This window comes from Henckelia pumila, chromosome 1 (genome assembly GCF_033568475.1).
Source record: "Henckelia pumila isolate YLH828 chromosome 1, ASM3356847v2, whole genome shotgun sequence".
Taxonomy (NCBI): Eukaryota; Viridiplantae; Streptophyta; class Magnoliopsida; order Lamiales; family Gesneriaceae; genus Henckelia; species Henckelia pumila.
In genome coordinates this window covers 82,859,857-82,875,365 of record NC_133120.1, presented here as the reverse complement: position 1 = coordinate 82,875,365, position 15,509 = coordinate 82,859,857, and the positions used below count along the sequence as shown (strand labels likewise).

Below are 15,509 nucleotides of genomic sequence, written 5' to 3'. Positions count from 1 at the left end.
TGACATTGACTTAATTTTCTTTTCCAGTATTGAATTGTTTTTAATAAAAACGGCTTCGACAATGATACCGTTTTCAATGTTTACAACTTGATCGTATTTGAAAAACACATTGATCATGCACACGAATCATTTTCAAAAGGGGATGTTTGTACGAGTCAAATAAGCTTTTGGAGAAATCATGTTTAAGATCATGGATAATTTCATATAGAAAACTAGCTCAAAGGGGATTCATATATTACAATTCTCAACCAAAAGTTAACTCGATGGAAAGATTGTTCAAAATTCAAATCCAAGTCTGTATATAGCATTTTAATACATAGTTTGGTACATATGATAGGATAAATATATGATACATAATATAAGGATAAATTAAAGATAAGTAAAATTGTATGATAATATACTAAATATTTGGTATGGTTTTAACAAAAGTGATTAAATTTATATACATTATATGATGAAATTAATCTTAACATAATAAATTATATTTTTTATTGTTTAAAATCTTGCACATACATAAATGTAATAATTAAATTTTGATTTGTGTAGTATTTTTTTGCTTGTATTAAATTTATCACACCAAACTAAAGAAATACATAGTTCAGTTGTAGAATCATTTATCACGGGCTCAACTTATCATGAACTTTTTAAAAATATACCAAGATGAAAAAAAATAATTTATTAATCACTCACTTATCCAATGTACCTAACTATGCTTAAATGACTTAATACAAGTATACAACTAATGTAAACATCTAGCACGGAAAACTAGCTCAAAAATAAAGATTGTTAAGTTCATATCTCAATTACTTGATCAAGTTGATTTGACATTTAACACACATACTCACGCTTGGAATATAAATTTTACAAGAAATTAACTGATAACCCATTTAAAACGTAATGAATTTGAAATATGATATCATGTTAAAGATTATTAACTTGAATTTAACTCTACTCGAAAACTTAATTCTATCGATGTAATATAATAAACCAATCATAAAGTTTGAAAATCTTGGGTTCAAGACCTTGTAAACCCCCCAATCCCCCATTATAAAAAAAATAAAAATAAAATCTGGGGTGAATGGTGTGCTAGGTTAAATAATATAATACACAATTGTTTGGTTTGATGTATTATTAATCTATGTATAATTTATCCCAATTAATTTCGTCTTATTTTCGTCATATTATTTATCTATTTATTAATTAATAATTTTACATCAATTAAATCAAATAAATTATAATCTATCCATCAAATAAATAATGTATTAAATATTTTTTCTTATTTATTTTTAATTTACATTATATTACTTATCTATTGATTACTTATCTCATCACTCAAACCAAACGGTTGTGTAATTGGTACGTGCCAAATAATTCTTCTTCTTCATTTTTAAGATATAATTATTCCACAAGGTAATTTTTTTTTTTTTAAAGATAAAACATTTCATAATATTAACAATCTGCAAATACAACTTCTTGTAAATTTTAAATTAAAGTGTTTGGTGTAAGATTAAAAAAATACAAATTAAAGAAAAAAGAAACAAATTAGATTTGGTGGTAGACCAGCATTCGTTACTTTTGAAATTATAAATTCTCGATTAATGAAAATGAAATCTTTTCATGAGGCGACTGCTTTGTATGGTTACAAACGAGACAGCCACCAGCCAGATTACAGGCCAGAAAAAGCAGACAAGATCCTCCATTTTGTCCAAACCTTGTCATCTTTCACTTCATCCAAACTACTTCACTAACACTAAATTAATCACTGGAAATTGCACAAGTTGAAAAACATAGAATACAGTACTAAAAGCAAACAATTTTGCTCATTAATGGCGATTGGAGAAATCCCTTTTGGTATCTCAACTCGACGGGGGAAGAATCGGAGTTTTCAGACAGAGACCTATTCCTATTTACCTTCAAAATGTTGTTTTGTAATGATTCTTGGTGGATGTATTGACTGGATATTGGCGTTGGAAGAGGTGTTGGTGATGATGGAATCACCACCGGTGGCGGTGGGATGTGGTTGGTGTCAAGCGGCGGCGGAGGCTGGCGCCACCGCGGGAGAGGGCCGGAGAGGAGGAGGGTCTGTTGGAGCGGCCCCGATTGCATCACTGCTTGCAAAAGCTTCCCTTTTTCCGGCAATGGCCTGTCGAGTAAGATGGGAAGTTCCGGTTCCGCCTCTCCTGCTGGCGGAGGAGGCTGAGGCTGCGGCGGCGGGGGGAGGTGGGGTGGAGACGAAACAATACTCTCGTCACAATCCGAGGAAGAGAAGACATTGCTCAGTTCAAGCCCTTTTCTGGGATCATCTTCTTAATTCAATGCTCGAAATCCCAGAATTTGAGCAGATTGGTTCAATCTCTGCTGAATCAAAATCTTCTCAAAGAACACATTTTGGCAATTTTCTTGAGCTTCGTCTCTCTCTGTAATGGCTACCTGTATCATTTCTTGGAGTTGCGCAATTTGTTCATCTCTGATCCTCAATTCTTCCTCCAGCTCCATGTTCAGCAGCGCAGATTGCCTCCAATCATCCATACTCTGTTTCAAGAACCAAATTTCCACAATGTAAATTCTTGAACTTGACATGATTTTTTACATTATTCTTGATCGTGAAGAATGTGTACAGAATCATCAATCAAGGGAGAAGTTTCAATTGATTTACCTTTTCTTCGTGGAAATAAGTCGAATTTAGAGGAATGAGGCTTTTTGAACCTCCATTATTGCATTTTAGCGAGAAATTGGAGTGAGCGAGGGAGTTAGTGTTCCAGAGGTGCAATCGAGAGTTTGACAAGTATATTACTCGAGCTTGAGCTCGATTCGTATTTGACTATTTGAGCTTGAGCTCGAACTCGATCGGATAATTAATTTCGTACTGTAGCTCGTTTATAGCTTGAGCTTGAAAATTATATATATATATAAATAAATACAAAATATATGAATAAATAAACAAATAAAATATTATATACATTATATTATACTATATTTTATATATGTGTGTTATTGAGTAGATCGCGAGCTATTCGAACACATATATTTGAAGTTCGAGCTCAAGTCAAACTTTAACCGAACTACTCACGAACTGCTTATGAGTAGCTCGACTCATTTATACCCCTAAAGTTGTGTGCTTAAAATCTTCTTTTATAAGACTGACTTTTAGCAACTGTTTCATTATGGTTTCTTTATTATTCACTCTCACTTTATTTTATAATTAAAAAAAATATTTTGCTGGTAACGTGATATATAAATATAATACATAAGTTGAAGCTTAAGTAACATTATGCTATATAATTTGATGTGATTTACTTAGCTAACATTGTATTATATAATTTAATATGATTTTTCTTATTTATCTACATTGTCTTGTAATAGATGAGGTCGTGGTTTAAAATGGTGAAAAATATTATATGTGTCATGATACTTATATGTCGAGTTAAAAATTACATTTAAAATTACGAAAATATTCTTACACTTAATTTGAAAAAAAAACTTTCAAAATGTATTTAGGATATTTTGTAATTTTAAATATGCTTTGTGACCCAATATGCAAGCTTTATTGTATTATATAACATGATCCTAAAATAATTATCTTAATGTTTCTATCTAAAACATGTAATCTCTAAAGTTACAAAGAAAGAGGGAAAATATGATAATAACACTGTAAATGGGCAAAAGATCAACATTCAACACTTGTACTATTTAATCAATTATTTAATTAGTTTATAAATATTGTAAAATAATTATCTTTGGTCAAATTTCTCCACTTACAAATCCAATTTGTGGGATTTTTTTTTAAAAAACGAATCATTTAAAGTTGTCAAAAATTTTAACTAACATTCTATCATTTCAAATATAAAAATAGTTTTTTTTCATCCATCCCAAATATTTAATTAAATTTAAGTATTAAATATTATTTTAACAATCTATCATCATCATCAAGTAAATTGTTTTTTTCATGATTAATTTTTTTTAACTTATTGCTACATCACATTTTTTTCTTTCTTTCAATTTTTGTTATCGCTAAGTAGACTCAGGGGGTGGAACCGCGGAACCACCCCAAAGGCGGGGGTGGTGGCCGTGGCTGCTTTATTATTTTTTTATTTTTTTTATTTTTACTATTGAGTAAAGTGATATCTAATTTTAGTCCACTTTGAGATTTAGTCCAACCCACTTTAAGATTTAGTCTACCCACTTCAAAACATTATATTAACACATCAATTTTAGTTTTGGTCCAATTCACTTCTCTTTTTTATTTTTATTTTTCTTTCTTCCACTCATCAATTTTAGTTTTGGTCCAATTCACTTCTCTTTTTTATTTTTATTTTTCTTTCTTCCACTCACGTTAATGGGTAGATTGTTAATTATTGATGACACCATAAAATACACCATGGAAAATGAGATTTAATTAATTGCAAACAAAAGATTTGAATACATAAAATCATCAATCAAAGCAAAATATGATAAGAAAATTCACATGTATAAAAATGTTTAAACAATTGGTATTAAAATATTTAAATTAAATGTAATTTTCGTGTGAAAATTAAATGAAATATAATTATTATTTTATCATTTCACATGTACATATTTCGTTGTACTATATACTAAATAACATTACCCAAGCTTGTAAAGCTAAGTACTGCGTCTTAAGAAATGTTTCTTATTACTGTCGTTATATACACAAATTAAATAAATATGTGATAGTTGTGAATTAGTCGTTCGCAATAATATTTTTTTTCAATACTTAATAAATTATTAATTGGGTTTTTATACTGGAAGTTCAAGTTGGCAAGAAGAACTATGCTTTCATTTTTTAAACCAAAAGTTAGTACATCAGTTATTGAGTATTCTACAACTAATGTTGAGATTTCAGACCATGATGACCATCACCCGTTAAATATCAAAGAGTTGATATTGACGAAAATAATTATGTTTAACTAAGAGATGCGAGACATGTTTATCAGCATATGATAATTTTTTTTTTACTATACCCCTATATACTACACGTTGTAAAATATTATTCTCTTGTTCCATATCTAAGTTTATATATACTATACTTTCACACATACTTTTTCATGATCTTTATATTTGGGAATTGCATAAATATAAACACCATATATATTTCCTTTTTCTTTAATGTCATATTTCAGTTCTTACATTTAATATTATAACATTTTACATATTTTTTTATCGATCTATCTCCATCATTAAATATACTAAATACTTCTAAAAATATTTTTATCCTATTAAACATACATTTAAAATTTAAAATTTCTTTTTAAAGTTTATTTTTTCAATATTAAATATATGAGAAGAGAGAGTATTAATATTAAGGTAAATAATATGTGATTTGGATAGGGTCACTACAATTATGCAACCGTAACATTTTACCATCATGTCAGTGAGCTAAAAGACAAATCACCATATCTTTTACTTGGATGCATATTAATTTGAATATTATGATCGTTGCAATTGAAATCTATAAATACCATACCAAGATCAGTTGAGAGACAGTTAGCAAGTTAGTGACTTTGAAATTCAAACAATCTTATTCTCTCACAAAGTCAACTAAAGCTATCAAGAGTGATTGAAAAAAACTGATCAAGCACACATTTCAAGTTATATTTGATCAATTGTAATCAATTATGTCAAGTCTATATCGAGTTGAAATGCTTATTATAGATCAGTTTAGTGTTGTAAACACTATGTATGCACAAGAATTGAGTTTAGGACTAAATTCTTCTAATCGAGTTGTAAGAAATTCAGTCGAGCGTTGTACTAGAATCAGTCAAGGACTATATTTGATTAAGTACTTGAAGTCCAGGAGTTTCCGTTAGGAAGTTGGGTGTACATTCTAAGCTGAATCGGGTATATACAAGTTGTTATATAAATCAAAGTTTTTTAGTAACCTAGGAGTTCTGGGATAGACAGTGGGTAAGTCCTAGTTTTGGATCGGACTGTTGCATTATTGTAATAGTCAAAATCTTATAGTGTATCGTTCCATCAGTTGGAAGAAGGGGCAACGTAGGACAAGTTGAATCTACGAATATCCAAAAACAATATTATGCGTTCTTCACTTTCAATCGAGCATTCACTCACTTACGTACACATTCAATTTAGTCATTTGATAATTGTTTAATCTATCGGTCGACCTCACTCCGTACTTATCTAGTTGGTTGATTGACACAGACACACGAGAAATACTAAAGTCCAGTTGTTAACCCTATTAAACTCACATTTGAAGAAGCCAATAGTCAACTAATCCCATCAGTTGACCTCTCGAGAACCGATCTCAAGCAGTCGAGAACTACCAGTGGTGGAATATCGGTTCCAATTTGAAAAAGAAGTTGAGCACATTAAAAATATCAAATTGTTGTTTTACTTCCATACTTTCTTTCCAGATTCAAATGATATATATAAGAATTTAGAAAATAAATCACGTGAAAGAGTCTCGTGAGTTAATTTTGTAAAACGCATATCTTATTTTTGTTATTTATGAAAAAAATTTATTTTTTATTTCAAAAATATTATTTCTATTGAAATATAAATAGAGTTTATCCGTCTCATGGATAAAAATCCTTGAAAGTAGACCCACTCAAGAATTTATACTTCATTCTTAACTTTATATATTAGAATCTCGTAATAATGCAAATATAAGAGTGACAAAAAGTAATTTACATCTTTACAAAAATTATACACGAATTGGTAAGCAGCCATGATTAACTAATTTTACCATGAGGATATTTTGGATTTTTTTTTTATGAATAGTGACATGTAAAATATAATGGAATTCAACAATTTCAGTCAAGAATTCCTTTATATTTATGTTTTATCCCCAAAATTTCAACTTAAAAAAATAATGAGAAAAAAATTAAAATAAATAAATGTTATAATTTCAAATTTCGTAATAATCAATTGAATATCTCTATTCTCTACTCTAGAGTATTTAATTATTTTAGCCCCTTCTCGCAAGACTATTTTTAAAAATAACCCTATGTGTTAAACATTTACAATAACCTTGTTTAATGTAATAATTCTAAAATACCCTCCTAAAATGGATTATGATACTTACATTCCCCTCCTTGAGAATTTACTTATTCTAGCCCATATGAATATTGTATTTTTAAAAATAGTTTTTTCATTAAATATTATAAAATATAAAATATAGCCTTTTGTTGGGATCGGTTCAGAGGGTAGAGGGGGGGTGAATACACTCTGAAACTTATTTTCTTTCTTTTCAAAATGATCAAGTGAAGTTTAGTTCACTTAATCTGTTTTCTCAACTTCTAAAACGGTTTGAACAACTTAAATAGTGCGGAAATAGTTCAGAGGTTTTAGTGATGCAAAGACAAGTTATAACACGATGTATGAGCAATATATAAGATAAATATGCAGTAAAGACTAAGGCACAATTTATGGAAGTTCGAAGGCTTAATCCTTCTACGTCTCCCCTTCTTCAACTTAGGAAGGAATTCACTAGAAGACTTTGGTTATTACAACGTCTTGCAATACACCCACTTCAGACTTAGGACTTATCCAATGCCTAATCCGAAACTCCTAGATTTACACAGATAAGATTCTCAGTTCTTATCAGACTGGTGGAAGCTTTCAGAGTAGCTTCAAGTCTCTTCAATAATGAATACAGTCCGGTTGAGCTTCTCAAACTGCAGAGTAGTCGAGAGGCTTGGAAACCCTAGGATGATCCTTGAAGATCAGATATGTAAACTGTAGGCGAGGGTTTATTTGAGCAGCAAGTGAATGATCTTGTAAGTGTGCTCAAGTATTGCTTAATTATATCAGATGAGGACTTCTGATAGTATTCAAGTGATTGAGTTGATTGAGATTTTTCGTGTTGCTTGTCTCCTTCTTGTCACTTCTTGAGCAATCTTCCCTTTATATAGGTCAATCAACAACGTCTTTATTTTGAACGTTCTGATGCTGCATTGAATGCACATTTAATGCTTCATAAATGCATTGATGATTCTGCATGAAGATCGTACACTTCTTTAAATGCAGACAACTTCCAGGGTTCAAAACTGGTATAAACGGTCGAATGCTTTATCTGTAGCCATTCTGCGTTTTTGCCATTTTAGTGCAACCTGTTCTCTCGATGCAAGAGTCAACAGATCTTCTGATACGCCGGTTCTGCTTTTGATAAAAGATCTTGCAATGAACGTCTTGTCTCAAATATTTGTCTTGAGATATCTTGATAAGCAGTTGGCATTCTACCGGTAGATAGATTTATCCTCTGCTGGTTTGAATAACCAGTCGATAGGCTTGTGACTGCAACCGGTCGAGAGACAAAGGCGGTTGACAAGCTTCCGGTAGATAACTTGAAGGGTTTAGACGGTTGCGGTAGGAGTTGTAGTGGATTCCTGAAATACAAAAGATTGGCAGCACATTCCTATACAATGAGTTGTTGTTTTGTTATCACCAAAATGTCGGATTCAACAATTTCCCCCTTTTTGGTGATGACAAAACTTAAGTGCTCCGAAAACAATATGAAAGCATTAAAATGAACTTCATTGAGAGAATGAATTTCATTAATTACAATAAGCATTCTTATTACACCTACTGAAGAAAAACAAAATGAGATACAACTGCGATAAGTAAAGAAGAGACAAGTTGTTCATCTTTTGAACCAACTGGCTCCTCCTGACCTATCGCCTTCTCTTCTTCTTCTGTCGGCTTCTTCCTTTCTTCTGGATTCTTCTTCACGTCTTCTTGCCTCTGCTGCTCTTCGTTGCTCTTCTTCCCCCTTTTTGGCATCACCTTGGTTGAGTCGAAGGATGATCTCAGTGAGTTGAGTGCCAAGGCAGGCTTGCATAGTATCAATTTTTGCATCTAGTTGAGCAATTAGAGTAGCTTGCATAGTGTCCATCCGATCATTCAACTGCCTATGAAGGCGGTTTTCGGATCTGACAACTTGTTCGGAGACGGTAGAGAGCGTTTGGATTTGAGTGCGATGATGGGCAGTGATCTCTTTGGACAGATGAGCAAGGTCTCTAGACACGGTCTCAAAATGCCGAATCATCGTCGTGCGTGAATTGTCAACCCATGAGGATGTGTTTGTGATGGTTTGTGAAAAGGATCGAACTGTTTGCATGAGCTCATGAAGCCTATTTATCAATGTGTGATCCAGAGCTGCTGCCATGGCTTCAATATATGAGTCATCAGTCTGAAGCATTTGACTCTGTGTGTCATTCCTTGGTGAAGCCGGGCCAGACTCAAGATGATGTGGTGCTGGTGATCTGGCTGGTGAGCTAGCTGATGGACCTTCCAATAGTGGTACAGTTGGAGATGTAGGGGTCTCGACTGCAGCCAAGATGGTTGGTGGAGTAGCAGGATCAGCACTCGGTTCATCCATTAGGAGATCTTCCACAAACTTTTCAGTAGATGGATACGGTTGAAGTGCTGGGTCAGCATCAGTCACTGGCTGTTCTGGAGATGCAAGTGATACAATAGTGCTTGGTATCTCTGTTGGGGGCACTACTGCTTCACTGCTGCAAGGAGCCTCTGTCACAGAGGTGACAGGAATTTCTTGTTCAATCACTTCTAAAAAATCTTGTAGACGACTGGGAGAGGTGTGAGCGGTCGCCGCTGGAGATGAGTGAGCAGTCACAGCTGCTTCCGGTTGAATTACTGCTTGGACTGCGGTTGAGGCGGGGTCGACCGATGAAGATGCTGCCACACTCGATCTTAGAGCGGATGATTGAAACAGGTCAACAGTGATGAGACCGGTCAGAATCCCATCTGAAAGAGTAATAGCAGAGACGTCTTCTTCACCCTGATCTTGAGTAAGAAAAATCTTCATCATCACCTGTGCTTCCAGTCCATAAGCCTGTATACAAGCTGCTGAAGCTGTCGTCTTTACATTGTTAAGAGCTTGGAAGTGCTGAAGTAGTTGAGTGATTTGACGTAGACTATTCTGTAGTCCAGTCAAAATCACAAAGTCATCGGTGGCGGTAGGACTCTTGGATTTGAAGTTCTTGACACGCTCATTAATCAACAGAGATATCAGGCTTTCTCGAAGCTTCAAGTCGATGAGCTGTCTTCTTCCCAGAGCCTTCACGATGTCTTCAGTGTCAGCAAAAAGAAGCATCTTCTGCTCAATAACGTTCAGAGCTTTCCACTTAGGAAATATTTGAGCAAGCGTCAGGTGAGTACGGGAATGATGCCATCTGTCAAAGCGCTGTAGGTGACGCTTGACAGTGCGGAGAACGTGAGAGATGATCAAGTTGAGCTCTACAGTAGCTGCTGGTTGAGCCTTAGGTGAGTAGATCATCACACCTTTCCCTTTGTCCTTGGGATCAGCGAGAGTGACCTTTGGAGTTGATGAGGCACCTTCCATGATTATCACACCCTTGGTAGGACGTGGAGCAGTAGTAGCAGTAGTGGTAGTAGTCTCGACCGTTGGCAGAATTGGTGTTGGAACAGTAGGAGCAAGTCCAGAAAGGGACTTTAACTTCTTGTGCTGCCTCTTCTTCTCGCTTGCAGGCGTGGATGGCACAGCTGCTTTGGAGATAGAAGGAGATGACTTGCTGAAGGCTTGAATCAGTGGAACGTTCTCACGTGATTCTTCTTCAGAGTCAGATTCTATGATAAGTTGACGCTTGGCAGATTTCTTGGTATGGGCTGGTTTGGCCGCTATTGGGACTGTTGAAAGCGGTTGAGTGACAGCAACAACACTTGCGGTTGAAGGCAGAGTGTCGACCGCAACCTCTTTCTTGTTCAGAAACTTGAAGATTGTAGACTTGTTGAGCCATTTGGTAGGATGCAGAGGCTCAGTCTTGGAGAAGTCTACTCCAAGGACGCTCAAGATGTGGCAAATTTGCAGAGCAAATCCCTCGGATTGCCCTTTTCCCCTGATCATTTCACATAAAGTAGTGAACAATATGTCTAACCAGTTGATGTTGATTTTGGAGGTGATACAAGCCATGTATTGGAATTTCTCCATCGTCACCTTGTCGTACGATCCAGCCTTGGCAAGAAGATTCTTGGCCACGATGTTGGTCAATAGCCTGAATGGAGCTTTAAGAGATGTCTTCTGAGCCGGCAGTTTGATCGGAGCATCAGTGGTTGAGAATTCCTTCAACCAGTATGAGCAGTTACCATCGGGAAGATCCGCGCATTTTGTCAAACCCCTGGAGGGCAGATCAAATGTGCTGGCGAAGAACTTTTGATTGAAGGAGTAGGACTCTGTTCGGATCAAGCATTTGACAGTCCCATGCTCGATTTGAGCGGTTGCAAAGAACTCCTTCAAGACAGGCAGATCGCAGATGGCGCTGCTTCCCAAAAACTTCTTCAGTCCAGAGGCTTCAAGCATGGTGAAGACCTCAGTGATTTCTGCATTGTTTGCCTCAATAACGGAATCAAAGTTTATTGCAAGGCAAGTCTTCTGGATCGACATGATAGCTGTAGATAAGAACTCGAGCAGAGAGTAAGCAAAAACTTGATAGTAATACGATAGAATTTTTAATGCAATATGAAAGCTTTAGCAACGGTGAAAGGTTGATATACGAGTGTAAAGAAGTATATATAGGAACCTATGGGCCATATGGTGATGTCATGAAAAGTATTTTTGAAATTCAAAAAGTTTTGAAGAGTATAATCACCGCGCCCAATCAATGTCATTTGGTTCAAAACACAAAGCTGCTTAGTACGGAGCCTGTCAGAGACTAGCTAAAGGCGGATGATATGCCAACATTTATGGCAATATAACAGCTAAGCTATTAAAGTCATACTAGCAATCATTCCCCCTAAAAGCATGCATACTAACTTAGATCTACTAAACCAAGAATATTTCGAAAATATGAAAACTTAGCGTCCGGTAAAGGCTTGGTGAATATGTCTGCTGCTTACTGATCGGTAGAGATGTATTCCAGCCTGATTTCCTTCTTTAAGACATGATCTCGGATAAAGTGATGCCTGACATCAATGTGCTTTGTCCTAGAGTGCATCACTGGATTGTGAGTGATGGCTATGACACTTGTATTGTCACAATAGATTGGAGCTTCACTCGACCGGATTCCATAATCATTAAGCTACTGTTGAATCCAGAGTATTTGAGCACAACAGCTGCCAGCAGCAAGGTATTCTGCTTCGGCGGTCGAGGTAGCAATTGATGTCTGCTTCTTACTTGACCACGAAATTAGTCTATCTCCAAGGAATTGACATGTGCCACTTGTACTTTTGCGATCAATTCTACAACCTGCATAATCTGCATCTGAATAGCCAATAAGATTAAGATTTGAATCTTTGGGATACCAAAGACCCACATTAGTAGTTCCTTTAATATATTTAATTATTCGTTTGGCGGCAATGAAATGAGATTGCTTAGGTGCTGCTTTAAATCTAGCACATAAACAAACTGAATACATGATATTCGGTCGACTGGCAGTCAAATAAAGCAATGAGCCAATAAGGCCTCGATACATTGTTACCTCGACCGGGATTCCCCCTTCATCTTTATCGAGCTTGATTGATGCACTCATGGGGGTAGATACAGTTGAGCACTGTTCCATTCCAAACTTCTTTACCAATTCCTTGGCATACTTGGATTGATTGATAAATATTCCAGTTTCAAGTTGCTTCACTTGCAATCCAAGAAAGAAATTTAGCTCGCCCATCATGCTCATTTCAAATTTCTCTTGCATCATCTCAGAGAACTTTGAGCACAACTTGGGGTTAGTTGACCCAAATATAATGTCATCAACATAAATTTGTACTAGTAACACATGATCACCTTTTACAAATTTAAACAAGGTCTTATCGACCGTTCCAATTTGGAAATCATGTTCCAGTAAAAATTTTAGTAATGTATCATACCATGCACGCGGTGCTTGTTTTAATCCATAGAGGGCTTTGTCAAGTTTATAGATATATTGAGGATGAGTAGGATTGACAAAACCTGGTGGTTGTTCAACGTACACCTCTTCTTGAAGTAGACCATTGAGGAATGCAGACTTGACATCCATTTCATAAACTTTAAAGTCCTTGAAAGCTGCATAGGCAAGAAAGATGCGGATTGCTTCTAGTCTTGCAACTGGCGCGAAGGATTCCTCAAAGTCTATGCCTTCTTCTTGTCTGAATCCTTGTGCAACAAGCCGAGCTTTGTTACGCACAACAGTGCCATGTTTATCGAGCTTGTTACGAAACACCCATCTAGTTCCAATCACATTTTGATTTTCCGGTCGAGGAACTAGATGCCAAACATTGTTGCGGGTGAATTGATTCAACTCTTCTTGCATAGCTTCAATCCAGCTGGCATCTGATAGAGCTTCATCTATCTTCTTGGGCTCTACCTGAGATATGAAAGCTGCATGCAAGAATTCATTAATCATTTGACCACGTGTTTTTCGAGGAGCAGAAGGGTCACCTATGACCAACCCAGGTGGATGATCTTTGTTCCACCTAAAATAATTCCCTAAAGGGTTGTCATCAATTGGTTGACGAACGTCCTCGTTTACTGGATCATCATTGGCAGGAGGATCGTTATCAACCGGTGGATCCTCTTCTGGCCTTGTTTGATCACACACGGTAGAGGGAACTGGATCATCCTTCTTTGGAGGATATGGATCACTGTCACTCTCTTCCTGTAGATTTGTGTTTTCCAGTCTATGACTCAGATCATTTATGCTCCCTTGAGTTTGTTCTGTACAAAGAGTAGATTCATCAAAAACAACATGAATGGTTTCCTCGACCGTTAGTGATCTTTGATTGAACACTCGATAAGCTCTGCTAACGGCTGAGTAACCAATAAAAGTTCCTTCGTCTGCTTTGGCATCGAAGGCTGTCAAATGATTTTTGCCATTGTTGTGGATAAAGCATTTGCACCCAAAAATTTTGAAGTATGAAATATCGGGTTTTGTGCCATTCCAGATCTCATATGGAGTTTTGTTAAATCGTTTATTAATCATAGATCTGTTTTGAGTATAGCAAGCTGTGTTAACTGCTTCTGCCCAAAGCCTTTGAGAAACATTTGAATCAGCAATCATAGTTCTGGCTGCTTCTTTTAAAGTACGGTTCCTTCTTTCAGCCACCCCATTTTGCTGTGGGGATCTAGCAGCTGACAACTCATGCTTGATTCCCTGATCATCTAGATAAGTCATAAGAGTGGTGTTTAAAAATTCAGTCCCTCTATCACTCCTGATTCTATCTATCACAGTAGATTGTTCATTTTGCAAGCGTTTAAAAAGCTTAATCAGGTGAGGTGCAGTTTGATCTTTTGAAGAGAGAAAGATGACCCAAGTAAATCGAGAAAAGTCATCTATAACAACAAGAGCATATCTCATTCCCCCTATGCTTCTTACTGGTATAGGACCAAATAGGTCCATGTGAAGTAAATCTAAGCATTTGGAAGAAGACATACACCCTTTATTTTTAAAGGTTGCTCTCACCTGCTTTCCTAGTTGACAAGCAGGACAAACTTTGTCTTTTATAAAATCTTCTTCAGGCAGACCAGAAACCAAATCATGCTTCCTCAAGTTAGAGATGGACTTAAAATTTAGATGATTTAACCGCTTATGCCACAACCAATGTTTATCATGATGAGCAGTAAGACAAGTAGGTGAAGAAATATGTGAGCAAGACCAGTTTACCTTGTAGGTGTTTAGGTCTCTTACACCGGTCATAAGAGTCTCACCTTTGTCATTTTTGATGATGCAAGTGTGTTTGTGAAACTCGACCGAATGATCATTGTCACATAGTTGACTAATACTTATCAAATTATAGCACAGTTTGTCAACAAGCAACACATCTTTAATAATGATGTTACCATGGATAATCTTACCCTTACCCACGGTTTTACCTTTGGAGTTGTCTCCAAAGCTGATCTTTGGTCCTTTGCACAGTACAACTTCTGTTAGAAGTTCTGGATTCCCTGTCATGTGCCGTGAGCAACCACTATCTAAGTACCAGGTAGTGTCCTTGATAGAAGTGGTCTTCTCGCCCGTTTGGACTTTTAGTACCTGCAAAAAGTGAAGAACTTTTGGTACCCATATCTAGTAGGGTCCAGGTCGGATTAGCCCTTTCGGGACCCACACCTGGAACACCTTTACAGGTTTGCCCGTGTGTGTGTCCAGAAATCTGTGCGGTCGATAAGCAGTAAATGTGTGTGCTTGTGAGGTTGCTGTGTGCTGCTTGCCTTTTTGATTTTTATCAGTTAGCCTGTACCTCTTTTGAACTGGCCTGCAATTAAAGTACTGGTAAGGCTTCTCCTTTGACCATCTTCTCTTAGAGTAGTTAGACTCATTCCATGGCCTTTTGAAATTAGATTGGTTTCCCTTTCTTCTTTCATTAGGTTTTGGTTTAATCCAAGTTCCTCTTTGATTAGAGATCTGGGGATCCACATATCCCAGCCCTCTATGCTTAGAGCTTCATTCGTTAGATACTTTCTGATTTTTGTCAAGGCTGCACTTTTCATGTTCATATATCATGCTGGACCTGACAAATCTTATTTTGTTAAGATTTCCTTTGTCCAGGCTTCACTGAATACAAGATTCCATAGACTGTTCATTTGT

The 15,509-nt window shown here is 36.0% G+C and overlaps 1 protein-coding gene across 1 annotated transcript; it reads right to left on the bottom strand.

Annotated features, from left to right (window-relative positions):
• Window positions 1–1,800: 1,800 nt before the first annotated feature.
• Window positions 1,801–2,529, bottom strand: LOC140866586 (uncharacterized). The gene is made up of 2 exons (XM_073271616.1): window positions 2,355–2,529; window positions 1,801–2,306 (listed from the first exon to the last, which is right to left on the bottom strand). Exons 1-2 carry the CDS (start codon window positions 2,527–2,529, stop codon window positions 1,801–1,803), a joined length of 681 nt encoding a protein of 226 aa, XP_073127717.1.
• Between the last annotated feature and the right edge of the window lie 12,980 nt (window positions 2,530–15,509).

Bases quoted from the DNA above. Each gene is read 5' to 3' on its own strand.
- LOC140866586 (XM_073271616.1), bottom strand. From the start codon at position 2,529: ATGGATGATTGGAGGCAATCTGCGCTGCTGAACATGGAGCTGGAGGAA. The intron at 2,307-2,354 runs GATTGAACCAAT...CATTGAATTAAG, and splicing joins GAAGATTTTGATTCAGCAGA to AAGATGATCCCAGAAAAGGG.